Source organism: Schistocerca serialis, chromosome 4 (assembly GCF_023864345.2).
Source record: "Schistocerca serialis cubense isolate TAMUIC-IGC-003099 chromosome 4, iqSchSeri2.2, whole genome shotgun sequence".
NCBI lineage: Eukaryota > Metazoa > Arthropoda > Insecta > Orthoptera > Acrididae > Schistocerca > Schistocerca serialis.
This window is the reverse complement of record NC_064641.1, coordinates 27489282-27505853: the sequence shown is the minus strand read 5'-3', so window position 1 is coordinate 27505853 and position 16572 is coordinate 27489282. Positions and strand designations below refer to the sequence as shown.

The following is a 16572-nucleotide window of genomic DNA, read 5'->3' as shown; positions in this document are numbered from 1 at the left end:
GGGGTAAATTTCAGCTTACGCAAGCAACAGCGGCTTTTTTTATATATTTTTCAAAAGAACGACCCGATTTTACAAGAGTATAACTTTTACTTAGACGGACGTACAATACCGTGGTAAGCAATGACCCATAAAGAGTTCACCGAACTCTAGACGTTGCTGTTTATCACGGTCGTGAAGCGCACGTAGGAACTGAATCCTGTATGGATGGCTAATTCTCGGCTGGCACAACGAGTTGACTTGCGTGGACTACGTGCAAAGCTGTGTGGAGTGCGCTGTACGTCTTCGGCGAGCTCGCAGGGGAATCTGTGGATTTCTCCTTGCATAAACAACCTGCGTCTTGGAACAGCTCAGGCTATCGACAAAAGCTATACGATGTGCGGTGGCGTATTTTCGATTAAAATAATGTCGCACATGTGTAAATGAACTGGATAAAAATTACGTCACACAGTTGTAAACGAACTGCGTATGTTGTAAAGGAGAACGTAAAGTTTTTGTTGCCGTGCTACCGCACTCTCGACGCAATGCACGTTGGCTGGAAGAAGATCCCATAGACTACCACACAATTTGTCAAACTTTACAATGTTTGCCAAATATCTGACCACGTTCGGTGCCATGTGACGTGTTTATCAAAAGCAGTGCATGTTTGAGACAGATTTTGATTGGCAGAATATTTGACAAGATGGCGGACGTTTTTATGTTGATGTTTCGGCTCTTATGTTTAGCGAGAAAGGGTTTTGTCTCAGTTTATCACACAACATCCTGAGTTTCCACAACGATGGAAGCGCCCATCAAAGATAAAAACAAAACAGCACTGGCATTTACCAAACTGGTAGAGATGTCATATCTCTCCCAGCCATTCGTTACGCAGAAGAGGTTAAAAATAGAAGCTCAATTCTACGCACGACATAGAAGATGGAGTACAATGAAATAAAAAACCTCTCCGGTTCTTACACGGACAATGTAGAGGTAGACCATTATCTTCCCACGTTGTGCAATTTTAATGAACTGTCATTAGAGGACTAAGCAGAAGAGAACGAATTTTCGCACTTCGGTCTTCTTTTTCAATATGAAGGTACAGTAACTCTAAACAAGTTATTAAAAGTTTCACTATATGTTCGAATAAGTTGATGTAATCATCAGGTTTCGAGAGTAATACTTCCTGTAACAGGTTTTTATGTGTGTGTGTCTCTCCCATTTTAAACCGTATCCTGGACCAGTATGTTGTTTTCATCTTCATAGGACTCAGTGTCAGAGTCAAGGTTAGAAACGCATTACCTGCAATTATGGCCGTTCCCACGGTTGTCAAAATACAACACACACGAACAGCGTCGGCTTCAAAAGTGAGGTTAAACTGACCAACATGATAGCTCATGTCCGGATTTGTCTGACAAATCCGTGAATAGGTAAGAGCGAATTTGACAAATAAGTCTGATCGTGTACGGGGGCCTTAGCTGTACCAAGGAGAAACCTGCCGGCAACATCATGGACGGGCGTTAAGGTAAACTTTTAGTGGCGATTCAGAAGTTAAAATTTACCTAACGTTTCAATGTTTATTTATGTAGAATATATAGTCTTGAGAAACCATACGAACCTTTGGAAAATCTTGTATTATCGATAAATTGGATTCAGGTAACGTTTAACTCTGTGTATTGACTTGTGTCGTCCATTCTGTCTTATGCGTTATGTAGACTGGTATGGAACGGATTGTACGTATCCGCACAGATACTGCAATTGAAAAACTTATTGTGAGTGACGACGATTAGTAAGAATCGAAACTGCTAGCAATAATAAAGGTTCTCGTAGCAGACGACCATGGCAGGGCATTAGTTTTGATAAATATCAGCAACTGGCGAAGCATCATCTACTTAAAGTATTTAATAATATTTTATTTTAAATAACATTTCAAAACAATTTATGTTGCGTCGTGGACTATTTGGTCAATAATCCCCCTCTCCCCCCAATCTGTAACGTCTCCTGGAAAAATACATATTACATGCGACAAAAAAAAAAAAAAAAAAAAAAAAAAAAAAAAAAAAAAAAAAACAGAGAGAGAGAACAGAATAATTGAACTGGATGATTGTAATTGCGTGGACAATGACTGTGTGAAATTTATGTAATAAAGAGAAACCATTATGTGTCATGTTTTATACTTTTATAGAATTATGTACCGATTTTTTTAAAAAGATAATATCTGTGTCGGTTAGTACTGAAACCGTCACAGGCGATACTCATTAAATATCAAACAAAGATGAGAATATGTCACAACGAGTATAAATACTAGTGACCGAGCATAAATGTCTCTGTCGTCTTCTTGGAGTTACGTGAGTAGGAAGAGCCTGTGACTCTATATTGTATGCTTGCGTAGCATTAATTTGTCAAGATTGAGAAAGGGACGCCATTAGGTACAGATTTGTAAAGGTGTGTAATAATTTAATCCGTCTAAATGTTTTGAATAGAGTTACTTAGTGAAAACTTGCATTATGATTTGTAATAAGCTTGCCTGGTATTTTATCCCATCCTTTTAAGACATTTTGAGCTATTTAAATATTATTCGTGGTGCAGAGCTGCGCTACGAACGAACGAGCCGCTGCCGCGGCGCATTCAAACTGCATTAAATGAAACCAATCATACCGCAAAGAAGCGGACAGGCAATAGTGAACTAAAATTATTTCTTTCAGCTTTCGGGATTGTAGGGCAGAGCAGCAGATTTTATTATGTGTTTTACAGGTGGACGCGGGCTGCGTATGATATATTATTAACAGTGCAAAAAGATAATTTACCTTCATGACATAAAACAAATCTTGCTGTGCGTAGTTCTGGTCTGGCAAACATTATAGTAAAAACATCCTTTTCTCTGACAATAGTCTCATGTTAGTCGTGGTGCTTATTGGTGTTTTACTGTTGACAAAAATCCACTGTAAAATTTTGATGTTGAACAAACATTGCGTACTGTAACATCAGTATTGATAACGAAATAATTTTCAGTGACCTTTTCAATAACAGTAACGTTGAACTTTATAGCGAGTTACAGTAACGAAACAATGTTCCTTTAATAGAAAGCCAGATCCAGAATAATAAGAACATAATATATTTTGTTTTGTTGAAAATTAATGATCCAAAGAAAGTCACAGCACAGCATCCCTAAAAAGTATTTCAGGGCTCTTTTCGTGGCAACATATTTTATCTCATATATTAGTTGTTACCGAGCAATAACAAAGCAGAGCGCCAGCGAAACAACAATAAACAGCGGGCTTTCAACCAGATTCAGGCGTCAAGATAACGATTTTGTTGAAAATAATTACATAGCGAAAGCACATATACAATTATGGCAAAAGCAAGAACAACGAAGGTCAGATTAACACAAACTATACTGAGGTGAGGAAAGTCGTGGAATAGCGATTCGCACGTATACAAATGGCGGCAGTATCACGTACACAGAGTATAAAAGGGCACTATACTGGCGGAGTTGTCATTTGTGCTCAGGTGATTCATTTGAAGAGCCTTCAGACAGACGCTGTTATAGCCGCGCGACGGAAATTAACAGGCTTTGAACGCGGAATGAGAGTTGGAACTAGACGCATGTGACACACCATTTCGGAAATCATTAGGGAATTCAATAGTCCGAGATCCACAATGTCAAAAGAATACCGTGAATACCGAATTTCTGGCGTTGTTTCTCACGACGGGCGTTATTGGGCCATGGCAGTAAACGGCAGACAAGTGCCTTTGTTAACAGCACGACACTGTTTCCAGCTCGTGACCATATCAGCTGGAGTCTAGACGACTGGAAAACCACGGCGTGGTCAGATGGTAAGAGCTCATGGTGGGGGTCGAGTGTGGCCCAGAGCCAACAGCTGTCAATAAGGCACTGAGCAAGTTGGTAGTGGCTCTATAAAGGTGTGCGCTGTGTTTCCTTGGAAGGGGCTGGGTCCTCTGGTCCAACTGAACCGATCATTGACTGCAATTGGTCATGTTCGGTTACTTTGAGACCATGCAGCCATTCATGGAATTTATTATTCAAAACAACGATGGCATTTTCATGGATGATAGTGCTCCATACCACCGGGCCAAAATTGTTCTTCGTTGGTTCGAAGAACACACTGCTGGACAATTTCAGGAATTGATTTGACCGCCCAGATCGTCCGCCATGAATTCCACCGAACGTTTATCGAGTTCCTAAACGGTATTAGGAGCTATCCCATGACTTTTGTCGCCACAGTGTAATTGTGTTGCTCTGCAAGTGATGGACAAGTTACTGTCAACTCTCCAGATTGGGGTACAGATCTCCGTTTCCTGGCGGGAACTGACACACGCTGTTTTATAAACACACAAACAGGCGCAAACGGCGACTGCATCGAGGCGATGTTCCAGAAGCAGTGACAAAACTTCGGTCGAGAAGGAAGATCTTGGCGCATCCGGAAAAGCACAGCTTGAACACACAGCACACCGACTCAGCTACTGTCGTGTATCGCACAGCCAGCGGCGTAGAACACTGCAACTCTCCGTCATCTTCTACGCCACCTACTTCACGAGAACAATACGTACGGACATTATAGCATTCCGACGGAATCAGTGCGTGTACGAATTTCAGGAGCTGTGTAGTGTAACAACAAACGTTTCACAGTCTCGCTCCACAGAGAAGGAAATTTCAATTCGGGTTGCAAATTTAGCTAGCGAGCACACCTTTTCCAACAACACTTTATCTGCTGAAAGAAGCCTCACGAATGTTCTATGGTTACATTTTATGAGTTCTAATTGAACTACTGTTTTAACTGGCTGTGGGTATTATTTAACTAGAAAGCTACACCCCGCTTTGCACTGAAAGAAGTGTCCAACTTCACCTTTCAAATATATCTGTTTTCCAACTAACCATAAATCGTCCACTTCCTCTATATTCGGCGAGGTATGAAGCACATAACATGCCGTAACTAGTTAGTGTAGCCTTTTAATAATTTGCAGACCGTACACCGACAACTGACACGATATTACGATATATGCTACAAAGAAGCCATAAATCGAAGGTCGCTTTCAGCCAGCCAGCGACTTCCTCTCTATGTTTTCTGTCGAAGCTGACCTTTTCCGTTATCCAACCCGAGTACAGCTCACCTAGTCCCAGCCAGAGAATCCTGTGTAAATGCGAGGCCGTACATATATAACGAGGGGCAACGGTCGAAACCCCTACTCTCTTTTTTCCTTCAAGAAAAAAATATTACATTAAAAAAGGGAACTAGCTTCCTGCTTCGCACGCACACAAACGCGTAACACTTCGGTATCAGTTTGAAGAAAGCGCGAACGCGTAATGGGTAATGACTAGTAGTACTGAACTTTGAATTCGCGATCTTTTTCTACCAGCTAATTTTACTATGAATACTGAATGTATTGACATGTATCTTAACTGTCTGTAAAGATCTCGTACGAACTGCAGTCTCTGCGTTAAAATACATTATAGGTAGTAGAGACCTGTCAAAGAGGTAGGATTAGTATATTTGCTTATAAATAAATACAGTTTTTTTCAGCAGGTAGTTCTCGAGTTCTACTTTGTAGGAAATTGTGCTTCCTTTCTTCCACCATTCTACCACAAACTTATCTGAGTTGCCCTTCACCCCAACCCGGCTCAGATCCGGGGTATGCTTTGGTGCACATGTTAGCTGTTAAAACTGCAACGACTACCGAGCTACATGACAGCGAAAGTATCTGTCACTTTTACACAAACAATCCGTGACTAACCACAGTACGATGAGCTATAGGCGTACCTTTTCTCTATAAACCACATTTGTTGCGGCGTTTCGGACACAACGGTAACGGTTGTCTCATAGCTACAATAGCACTAAGTTTTGCGTTGAACTGGCGAACGCTGCAGTTCCATAAACGACGCCTTGCTGCCTGTAAATGTTGACTAAGATTCTCTACGCACTATTTAATTTCGGCCTTCGATCATTTTCAAGTACTACTCTCCAACAACTTTCGGCGTAAATTTCGCAGCGAGTACGCTAAAGAATCTCCAAGCAAGCCTACAATTTACTCTTGTATCAAGAACTTTGTTGAGATGGATTGTTAGTGGCCTGCGTGTTGATGATTATGTCCAACTGGTTACTGGTATTGTGTATTGGATATGCTCGAAAACTTTTTAATTCGACAGATCGATGAAGATATCCGACATGGGATGGTTTACTACCAGCAAGGCGGTGAACCACCTCATTTCCTCTCGGAAGTTCTTGGTTTCCTCAGTAATAGTTTCCCAGGTAGATGGATTGGCCGTGAAGCGTCAATGGAAAGACCACTTCACTCCCCAGACTTGACACCGCTGAATTTCTTTCTCTGGCGTTTCATTAAAGACCGCGTGTGTGTTCCTCCCCTACCACACAATTTAGCCGACCTGAAAAATCGAATCTACGCTGCAGTTGCCCAAGTTAGGCCTACTTTCATGCAACGAGTGTGGGAAAAAACTGATTACCGGTCGCATGTTTGCCGCATCACAAATGGTAGACACATAAAACCAAAGTGAGACTTGACACTTATGTGAAACATGAGGTTGTTTGCTACAAATGGCAAATCTACGATTCTGTAAGTTGTCTCAAAGTTTTTAAGTCCCTTATGACTCACCCTGTAGTCTCTAGGAATCCAATGGATGGGTTTCAGTTTGGTGAATGCCTGGAGAACGTTACCTACCATCATGGGTAGTGCCAACTGTGAAGTATAGATGAGGTTGTGTTACGATATGGGGATGCTTTTCATGATTACAGGGTGGTCCCCTCAGTGCGTTTAAGAAAACGCTGATTGTGGAACAATACGATCACATCTTACAGCATTGTAAACCGCCTACTGTAGAGGAACAGTTAGTACACGATGACGGTAATCGCATGAAATGCACTCTGTGATAAAGCATCATCTGCCAGGCAATAATATTTCTGAAATGGACTTGTCTGCCCAGAGTTCCAACCTGAAGCCAGTGGAACACCTTTGGGATGAGTTAGGACGTCGACTTCGCTCCATATCCCGGTATCAGATGTTCTCTGGTTTTGGCTCTTGAACAAGAATCGGCTGCCACTCCTCCACCTTGTTAAAAGTGTCCCTAGTAGATTTCAAGCTGTCTTCAAGGCTAAGTTGGACATACTCATTTCCGATAATATTTGTCCGGACACTTTTGATCACATGGTGTACAGACTCAAAGTAAACGTCACCATCATGCAGTCATCCTTTGCCACACAGCGACATTCCGATGCGGTATTGGGCAGCGTGGGGTTAGTATACCGATCTTCCACCTGTTGTCCGCTATCAAATAGTTCAAATGGCTCTGAGCACTGTGTTTATCATTCCCCTAGAACTTAGAACTACTTAAACCTAAGTACATCACACACATCCATGCCCGACGCAGGATTCGAACCTGCGACCGTAGCGGTAACGCGGTTCCAGACTCAAGCGCCTAGAACCGCTCGGCCACTACGGCTGGCCTGTACGCTTTTCAGACGCCAGAGTCGCTACTTTTCATTGAAGTAGCTGTCCAAATGACATCAGTTCATTCAAGTAGCTGTTGAAATGGCATCAATAGGCCGAGTGTTTGGACCCTGTTCCAGTCCTCCCACCAAGGATGGGTCCATGGCAGCACCGGGAACTGAACCCGGAGTCTTCTGCATAGCAATCAGACGCGCTGACGGGCGCTATAGTCCATATATAAACTAAACAGTTGAAGGACACGTGGAGTCATTTAAATCACGGCAGCCGGCCGTTTGGCCGAGTGGTTCTATGCGCTTCAGTGTGGAACCGCGTGACCGCTACGGTCGCAGGTTCGAATCCTGCCTCGGGCATGGATGTGTGTGATGTCCTTAGTTTAGTTAGGTTTAAGTAGTTCTACGTTCTAGGGGACTGATGACCCCAGATGGTAAGTCCCATAGTGCTTAGAGCGATTTAACTCACGTCAACTGTGAGCCCTAAACTTTTATATATTTGCCATGTACGAGTCAACATTGTCTAATTGAAATTTGAAACTGTAACAGTAATTCACAAAAACGTCAGGATGGTAAGCGGACCAAAGTGCTTGTTACTTCGCGTCCAAGAGAGAGAGAGAGAGAGAGAGAGAGGAGAGGGAGCGCATTAAAATAGAAGTACTTACCAAGACTTGACAATGATCTATGGCGTAGCAGGCCGCGGCCTTGAGCGAAGAACCATCCCGGCATTTCTCAGCCGAGATTTAGTGGGCAAAAAGATGGGAAATTTAAATCAAGACCCCATCAAATGCACTCCTCCAGGTAATGACATCACTTCTGTAACTCCTACACACAAACTGCCATTGCGTTGTGAAGTATTAATGATCCGCAGTAAAAAATCATATCAACTGCGACGTTACAATTCTTTTTCACAAGGCTATTGTCAGGTCACACTTTTCACTGCACTCGGAAAGATGTAATCATTTCTCTCGAAGCGATTCATCCTCGATTCTCACATATCTGAAGCTTACTACGGAGCTCTGTTGCGGGAAAACCTAGTCAGAAAGTCAGATTTGGCACAAAATCGAATATTTCACTCGCTGCCGCTTTTCCAACAGCACGCAAAAAGAGCAATCACTGTTCGCGGAGCACCGACGTTCACTCTGTGAGACGTACTGCTGGGGAGCAGTCGGGCACGCTCACGTACGTACTATTCGCACGCGACGCAATTCCAGGACAGCAGACCGTTTCGAAACGACAGCAGCTGAGAGACAGGTGAATCACACGAAACGGCGGCGAATGGTTCGCGGCGGCAGCACGAGACGCGAAGAAGAGTCTGCTGTGGCGGCTCGCAGGCGTGGCGACGTACTGGTGTGCTGTTGGGGACCGTGCCGTGTGTAGCAGCCACGGGCGGATGTGCTAAGCGGAGACTCACAACGCGGTACAGTCGCGGCGCCTACGCAATCGGCTCCGCCAAACAACCTGCTGCGCGCACCTCCCCACGTCATCAGCATTTCGCTGAGACCGTCTCTAACGAGATAACTACCAACAATGGTTCATGTGTGCAGTATGGCAGTAATAAGTCCAATCCCAAAGAAAGCACGTGTTGACAGATGTGAAAATTACCGAACTATCAGTTTAATAAGTCACGGCTGCAAAATACTAATGCGAATTCTTTACAGACGAATGGAAAAACTGGTAGAAGTCGACATCGGGGAAGATCAGTTTGGATTCCGTAGAAATGTTGGAACACGTGAGGCAATACTGACCCTACGACTTATCTTAGAAGGCAAACCTGCGTTTCTAGCATTTGTAGACTCAGAGACAGCTTTTGACAATGTTGACTGGAATACTCTCTTTCAAATTCTGAAGGTGGCAGGGGTAAAATGCAGGGAGCGAAAGGCTATTAACAATTTGTACAGAAACCAGATGGCAGTTATAACAGTCAAGGGGCATGAAAGGGAAGCAGTGGTTGGGAAGGGAGTGAGACAGGGTTGTAGCCTCTCCTCGATGTTATTCAATCTGTATACTGAGCAAGCAGTAGCGGAAACAAAAGAAAAATTTGGGGTAGGTATTAAAATCCAGGGAGAAGAAATAAAAATTTGATGTTCGCAGATGACATTGTAATTCTGTCAGAGACAGCAAAATACTTGGAAGAGCAGCTGAACGGAATGGACAGTGTCTTGAAAGGAGGATATAAGATGAACATCAACAAAATCAAAACGAGGATAATGGAATGTAGTCGAATTAAGTCGGGTGATGCTGAGGGAATTAGACTAGGAAATGAAACACTTAAAGTAGTTTCCTATTTGTGGAGCAAAATAACTGATGATGGTCGAAGTAGAGAGGACATAAAATGTAGACTGGCAATGGCAAGGAAAGCGTTTCTGAAGAAGAGAAATTTGTTAACATCAAGTATAGATTTAAGTGGCAGGAGGTCGTTTCTGAAAGTATTTGTATGGAGTGTTGTCATGTATGGAAGTGAAACATGGACAATAAATAGTTTGGACAAGAGGACAGTAGAAGCTTTTGAAATGTCGTGCTACAGAAGAATGTTGAAGATTAGGTGGGTAGATCACGTAACCAATGAGGATCTATTGAATAGGATTGGGGAGAAGAAAAGTTTGTGGCACAACTTGAGTAGAAGAAGGGATCGGTTGGTAGGACATGTCCTGAGGCATCAAGGGATCACAAATTTAGCATTGGAGGGCAGTGTGGAGGGTAAAAATCGTAGGGGGAGACCAAGAGATGAATACACTAAGCAGATTCAGAAGGATGTAGGTTGCAGTAGGTACTGGGAGATGAAGGAGCTTGCACTGGATGGATTAGCATCGAGAGCTGCATCAAACCAGTTTCAGGACTGAAGACCACCACAACAACAACAACAGTGAGTTGGGGCTGCCAAGGGCGCCTCACACAAATGATTCTACTGCTGAAACTTCCTGGCAGATTTAAAACTGTGTGCCGGACCGAGACTCGAACTCGGGACCTTTGCCTTTCGCGGGCAAGTGCTCTACCATCTGAGCTACCCAAGCACGACTCACGCCCCTTCTTCACAGCTTTACTTCCGCCAGTACCTCGTCTCCTACCTTCCAAACTTTACAGTAGCTCTCCTGCGAACCTTGCGCAGAACTAGCACTCCTGAAAGAAAGGGTATTGCGGAGACATGGCTTAGCCACAGGCTGGGGATGTTTCCAGAATGAGATTTTCACTTTGCAGCGGAGTGTGCGCTGATATGAAACTCCCTGGCAAAGCTGTGAGGACGGGTCGTGAGTCGTGCTTGGGTAGCTCAGATGGTAGAGCACTTGCCCGCGAAAGGCAAAGGTCCCGAGTTCGAGTCTCGGTCCGGCACACAGTTTTTAATCTGCCAGGAAGTTTCATATCAGCGCACACTCCGCTGTAGAGTGAAAATTTCATTCTATCTTCTGCTGCTGTTCTTACAGGATGAGAAGTATTGAACTAAACGTAAATTCGTTACAAACTACGGCGTCCACGCACTTTATTCAACATGTAAACGTCGCTACAAATATTTAGATTTACGTCATGACATTTTCGATATGTCAGCCATCACTGGCGATGACGTGGCGCAGACTAAGAGCGAAATTCTGCGTAACTCGCTGTAGTGTCGGAACATCGATGCTGTCGTGAATGGCTGTATTGAGCTCAGCTTGGTTTTGGGGCTATTGCTGTACACCTTGTCTTCAATACAGCCCTACAAAAAGGAGTCGCATGTGTTCAGAGCCGGAGAATTTTGAGGGCAATAGAGACCCATGCTAGCGGCCTCTGGGCATCCCACAGCCAGAATGCAGTCTCCAGAGTGCTCCTCCAGGACATCAAACACACTCCTGCTTCCAGGGGGGTCGAGCTCCGTCTTGCATGAACCGCATCTTGTAGAAATCAGGATCACTTTGGATAATCATCTTCCAGATGAAATCACCTTCCGAAACCTTCACGTACCGTTCGGTAGTCACCATGCCATCAAGGAATATCGCAGCGATTATTCCGTGACAGGACCTTCCACACCACAGTCACCCGTTGAGGGTGAAGAGACTTCTAGATCGGAAAATGTGGATTCTCAGTCCCCCCCCCCAAATGCGGTAATTTTGCTTATTGACGAACCTATTCAAATCAAAGTGGGCTTCGTCGCTAAACCAAACCATACAATTTCCATCATGCCCCGCGGCCAACAGTGCAGTTTGAACGTCCTAATGCAAACCATTCAGAAGTTAGGTCGATTTTATTTCATACAGTTCAGTATTTCTCTCCCTGTACGATCAAAGCCAACCCCGCGTCTGTGTTTTCGCGAAATTCAATAAATCAAGTTAATGGTAGTGTCTGCTTATGTATTTACGAGTTAGCTTTGGAGATTCAACTGTATTCGTGAGATTTTTCAATGGTTTGTTTCACATAAAAACATATATAGAGTCGTACACTCATCACGGGACGAAAAGTTAGTCACGTATTGTGACGTCACGACGTGGAATTTCAAGCTCCGCAAAAGACCGCAGCGTGAAAGATTGATTAAGGCAATATATTGAACACGCTTCAGCAACGGTTAGAGATCAATAAATGAATCTAAAGCAGATAGCCAGTTGCAACGAAAGGTGGTTTTATTCAACCTTTGACGATGGTTTCGACTGATATAAACCCGTCTTCATACAAACATGTAATTAAAATTTCACATTGGAAAAACACTGAATAATGAAGCGATCTGACATTGGTCCAATGAAAATATGCGATTATCACTGTAGATATAATTAAATATGCTGGCCTCTTATCATGGCTAGTCAAGTAAGAATAGTTAAAATTCAGAAAGAAAACGAAACAAATAACATGCCCGGTCATGTTATGAGCTCCAGGCCGACAATGTATACAGGGTGATTCAAAAAGAATACCACAACTTTAGGGATTTAAAACTCTGCAACGACAAAAGGCAGAGCTAAGCACTATCTGTCGGCGAATTAAGGGAGCTATAAAGTTTCATTTAGTTGTACATTCGTTCGCTTGAGGCGCTGTTGACTAGGCGTCAGCGTCAGTTGATGCTAAGATGGCGACCGCTCAACAGAAAGCTTTTTGTGTTATTGAGTACGGCAGAAGTGAATCAACGACAGTTGTTCAGCGTGCATTTCGAACGAAGTATGGTGTTAAACCTCCTGATAGGTGGTGTATTAAACGTTGGTATAAACAGTTTACAGAGAATGGGTGTTTGTGCAAAGGGAAAAGTTCTGGACGGCCGAGAACGAGTGATGAAAATGTAGCACGCATCCAGCAAGCATTTGTTCGCAGCCCAGGAAAATCGACTTGCAGAGCTAGCAGAGAGCTGCAAATTCCACAATCAACTGTATGGAGAGTCCTACGAAAAAGGTTGGTTATGAAACCTGAACGTCAACTACCCGAGGCGATGGATCGGCCGCCAGGCAGCCCGTGACAGAGCACTTCATCACTGGCCTCCAAGAAGCCCTGATCTTACCCCCTGCGATTTTTTCTTATGGGGGTATGTTAAGGATATGGTGTTTCGGCCACCTCTCCCAGCCACCATTGATGATTTGAAACGAGAAATAACAGCAGCTATCCAAACTGTTACGCCTGATATGCTACAGAGAGTGTGGAACGAGTTGGAGTATCGGGTTGATATTGCTCGTGTGTCTGGAGGGGGTCATATTGAACATCTCTGAACTTGTTTTTGAGTGAAAAAAAACCTTTTTAAATACTCTTTGTAATGATGTATAACAGAAGGTTATATTATGTTTTTGTCATTAAATACACATTTTTAAAGTTGTGGTATTCTTTTTGAATCACCCTGTACAATGGAAATGAAATGAGCGTTTGGCGTCATTGGCTGGGAGGCCCGTTAGGGGCCAGATCCGGCCGCCTTGCTCCAGGTCTTATTACATTCGATGCCACATTGGGCGACCTGCGCGCCGGATGGGGATGAAATGATGATGATAACACAACACCCAGTCCCTGAGCGGAGAAAATCCCCGACCCAGCCGGGAAGCGAACCCGGACCCCTTAGGACGGCAGTCCGTCACGCTGACCGTTCAGATATCGGGGCGGACAATGTCCGCTGACTGCATATCTATATGGACAAATGTCAGATCGCTTCATTATTTCGTATATTTGCAATGTGAAATTTTAGTTACACGTATTTCTGAAGAAGACGGCGCTTTACATCCGTCGAAATCATAGTCAAAGGTTGAATAAAGCTGCCTTTTGTTGCAACTGGTTGGCTGTTTCGGTTTCATATACTGAACAAGACAACAGATGTTTGCTTCCTGGAGAGAAACGCGTTAAATGTCGCAAGCAAAATTTGGTAGACGCGCTACTGGGATTTTGTCGTTTTTATAGTTTAAACACATACCGTACTTGAGATGGGTTTTGTATCGTAACTTACGCCTTATGAAAATACGGTTTTTCAAAGCACCAGCACATTAAAAGATCTGTCCCGAATGCGTCGATATTGATACGAGTTGCGGTAAAAAAATGACGAAAAACGTCATACTAGTAGTTAAAGACTTTTCGTATTTCGTAGTTTTCGCATTACCAACTTGCAAGGTATAAAAATATGCCTTTTCAAGGCAAGAGTACACGGAAGTGTTACCCAAAAACACATAGGCAAAAAATGGCTCTGAGCACTATGGGAGTCAACTGCTGTGGTCATCAGTCCCCTAGAACTTAGAACTACTTAAACCTAACTAACCTAAGGACATCACACACATCCATGCCCGAGGCAGGATTCGAACCTGCGACCGTAGCAGTCGCACGGTTCCGGACTGCGCGCCTAGAACCGCGAGACCACCGCGGCCGGCAAAAAAAACACATAGTTAAATGAATTTTATCCATAGTGGATGCTGTTGAACTCCGTGACTGTTCCTTTATAGGTTGTCGAAAAATTTGTACATTTACTGATCTCCAGCAATACAAACGTGTACATGAATGTATAAACACCTAAGGATGGGCGCAGGCCCGAAATCAGTCGTGTGACAAACAAATAACCTTTTATTGTGACTGGTAGCGGAAATTTTTGCACAACGTTGTTAAATGTCAACTACTGACGCAACGACGGCCCAACGTAAGGCTAAAGTCATGGTTGTCAACCAATGTGAGTTCACCATAGTGTACTGGGTACTGGCATGGAGCTGAGTCTGAAGCAGCTGTTTCGAATCCTGCTCTATCAATTTTTTTCTTAAATCACCTTCGCGTTTCTAAAAGATTCTGGGAGATTCTTATAACTTGGTAGGAGTACGTTTTGCAACATTAGATGCCACGTACACATACGAGCGCGCTCTCTCAAGAGTAAGTCTTTTCGTTTTTTTGTGAAAATGCCAGGGAAAATGGACCAACGAATTGTAAGATTTCTTTCTAGGCAGCTGGAGAGCTTGCACTGCTTGCAGTGCGATATTTTGCCCTTTCTTGTTTCCAAGTCTTGTATTTCATAAGTTCTAAAAATTCTGCTACTGAACAGAAGTAATGATCAAGTAAGAATGACCTTAGAATCTTATGAGACTAACAAAATAATTATCTTGTGTGGAAGACTATAGTGAATTTGTGTAGCACTGTTTGTAATGGGAGTTTTAAAAGCTGACTTCCTTACTGACTGGTCATGTAACTTTCCGTTTTGCTTTGCGATACTGAAGTTTCTATCTATGAATACTGCAAACGGAAAAGCATGTTTAGGCGATGGACAAGGAGTGAAGTGTGCGTTTTGATTGATCCAATAGATCCAACTGAGTCAATAGAGATTAACACATTTAACTATAAGGACCATCGTTACTTCCGAAACATATGAGATTAGATCCCTTCACACACTGACCAATGTGGAGTGAGGCGAGAACAACGTGCAGACGCCCTAATTACGAAGACTATACCTTTGTCATGTGGGAGAAGAGCGAAGTAAACTTATGTTTAAATAAAGACAAAAACTGTTTTCTTGAATTCCATAGTATCATGTCATCCATTCACTTTTGATAGCTCTTTTTCATTTGGTGTTTAAAAATGGCTCTGAGCACTATGGGACTTAACTTCTGAGGTCATCAGTCCCCTAGAACTTAGAACTACTTAAACCTAACGACATCACACACATCCATGCCCGAGACATGATTCGAACCTGCGACCGTAGCGGTCGCGCGGCTCCAGACTGTAGCGCCTAGAACCGCTCGGCCACCCCGGCTGGCATTGTGTGTTTAAAACTACGGTTTTGTACTCCAAAAATGTTTATTAATTATGTAAAATTTGACACGTTTTTGCCTAAGTGCAAACTGTCACATACGAGTTCATAAATACAAAGTGTAAAAAAAACCTTTTTTTCCAGAATAGGAAATGTGATTTTTTTAAAATTTACCCTGGTATCCTTGAACAACTTGAAATACAAAAAAGTTATTTGGTGTTCTAAGAAAGTGCGGAATGAAGGGTTATGTCGGGGGAGCAGCCAGGTCAGTCTATTGGCCGAATTTCCTCTCGTTCCAAGAGCAGCCCCTTCTGCATCGTTCGACGCATTTTATGACATTTTACAGACAGAATTCACATATACCACTAAATGTACCATCAAAATTATACCATTGTACGGAACACAATGCAGAAGATACGACGTCAAAAACACTGAACTAAGTGAAAATGAAACTACAGGGCGAAATTCGCTAGTGATACAGGTGAGAAGTGTGTGCATGTTCATGTGAAGTATGTTAAATTCGTATGAAATATTTGACACGTGCGTACGCAATCAAAGCCACAGGTAAAAAGCTCATCCTAAACCCCTGGAACAATTCCAACCAAATCTAACACACACATTAGTTACAATCTGGAAAGAAATACTGTCAGGGTAAGGACCACCGCCCTCCCATTGGGGTGAGAGCGAGAACGTGGACAAAGAAAGGGGGAGGAAGAGGAGATAAATGGAGAGAGTGGGAAGAAGAGATGTACAGAGAAAGGGAAGAGGATGAGGATGAGATAAGCAGAGAGCGCGGGTGGAGAAGATGGGCAGAGAGCGGGTGAAGGAAATGGGCAAAGAGGGGGTGAAATAGGAGATAGACGGAGAGAGAGGGAAAGAGGAGATGGACTAATAGAAGATTGGAATATATTATGTTACCAATCATCTTACTTTTACAGTTACATATACAGGGCTATTACAAATGATTGAAGCGAATTCATA

General features: G+C 43.2%; 1 protein-coding gene across 3 annotated transcripts in view; it reads right to left on the bottom strand.

Moving 5' to 3' along the window:
• The window catches only part of LOC126473407 (rho guanine nucleotide exchange factor 10), a 554949-nt gene that overhangs the window by 64546 nt on the left and 473831 nt on the right, over positions 1 to 16572 (bottom strand). The window contains exon 1 of one of the 3 annotated variants that reach the window (XM_050100427.1): positions 8111 to 8652. The exons of the other annotated variants lie outside the window; for them this stretch is intronic. Within the exon in view, the coding sequence (XP_049956384.1) occupies positions 8111 to 8174 (64 nt within the window). The 5' untranslated portion in view covers positions 8175 to 8652. Of the gene's footprint in view, positions 1 to 8110; positions 8653 to 16572 lie in introns of those variants that run through there. 3 annotated transcript variants of the gene reach the window in all.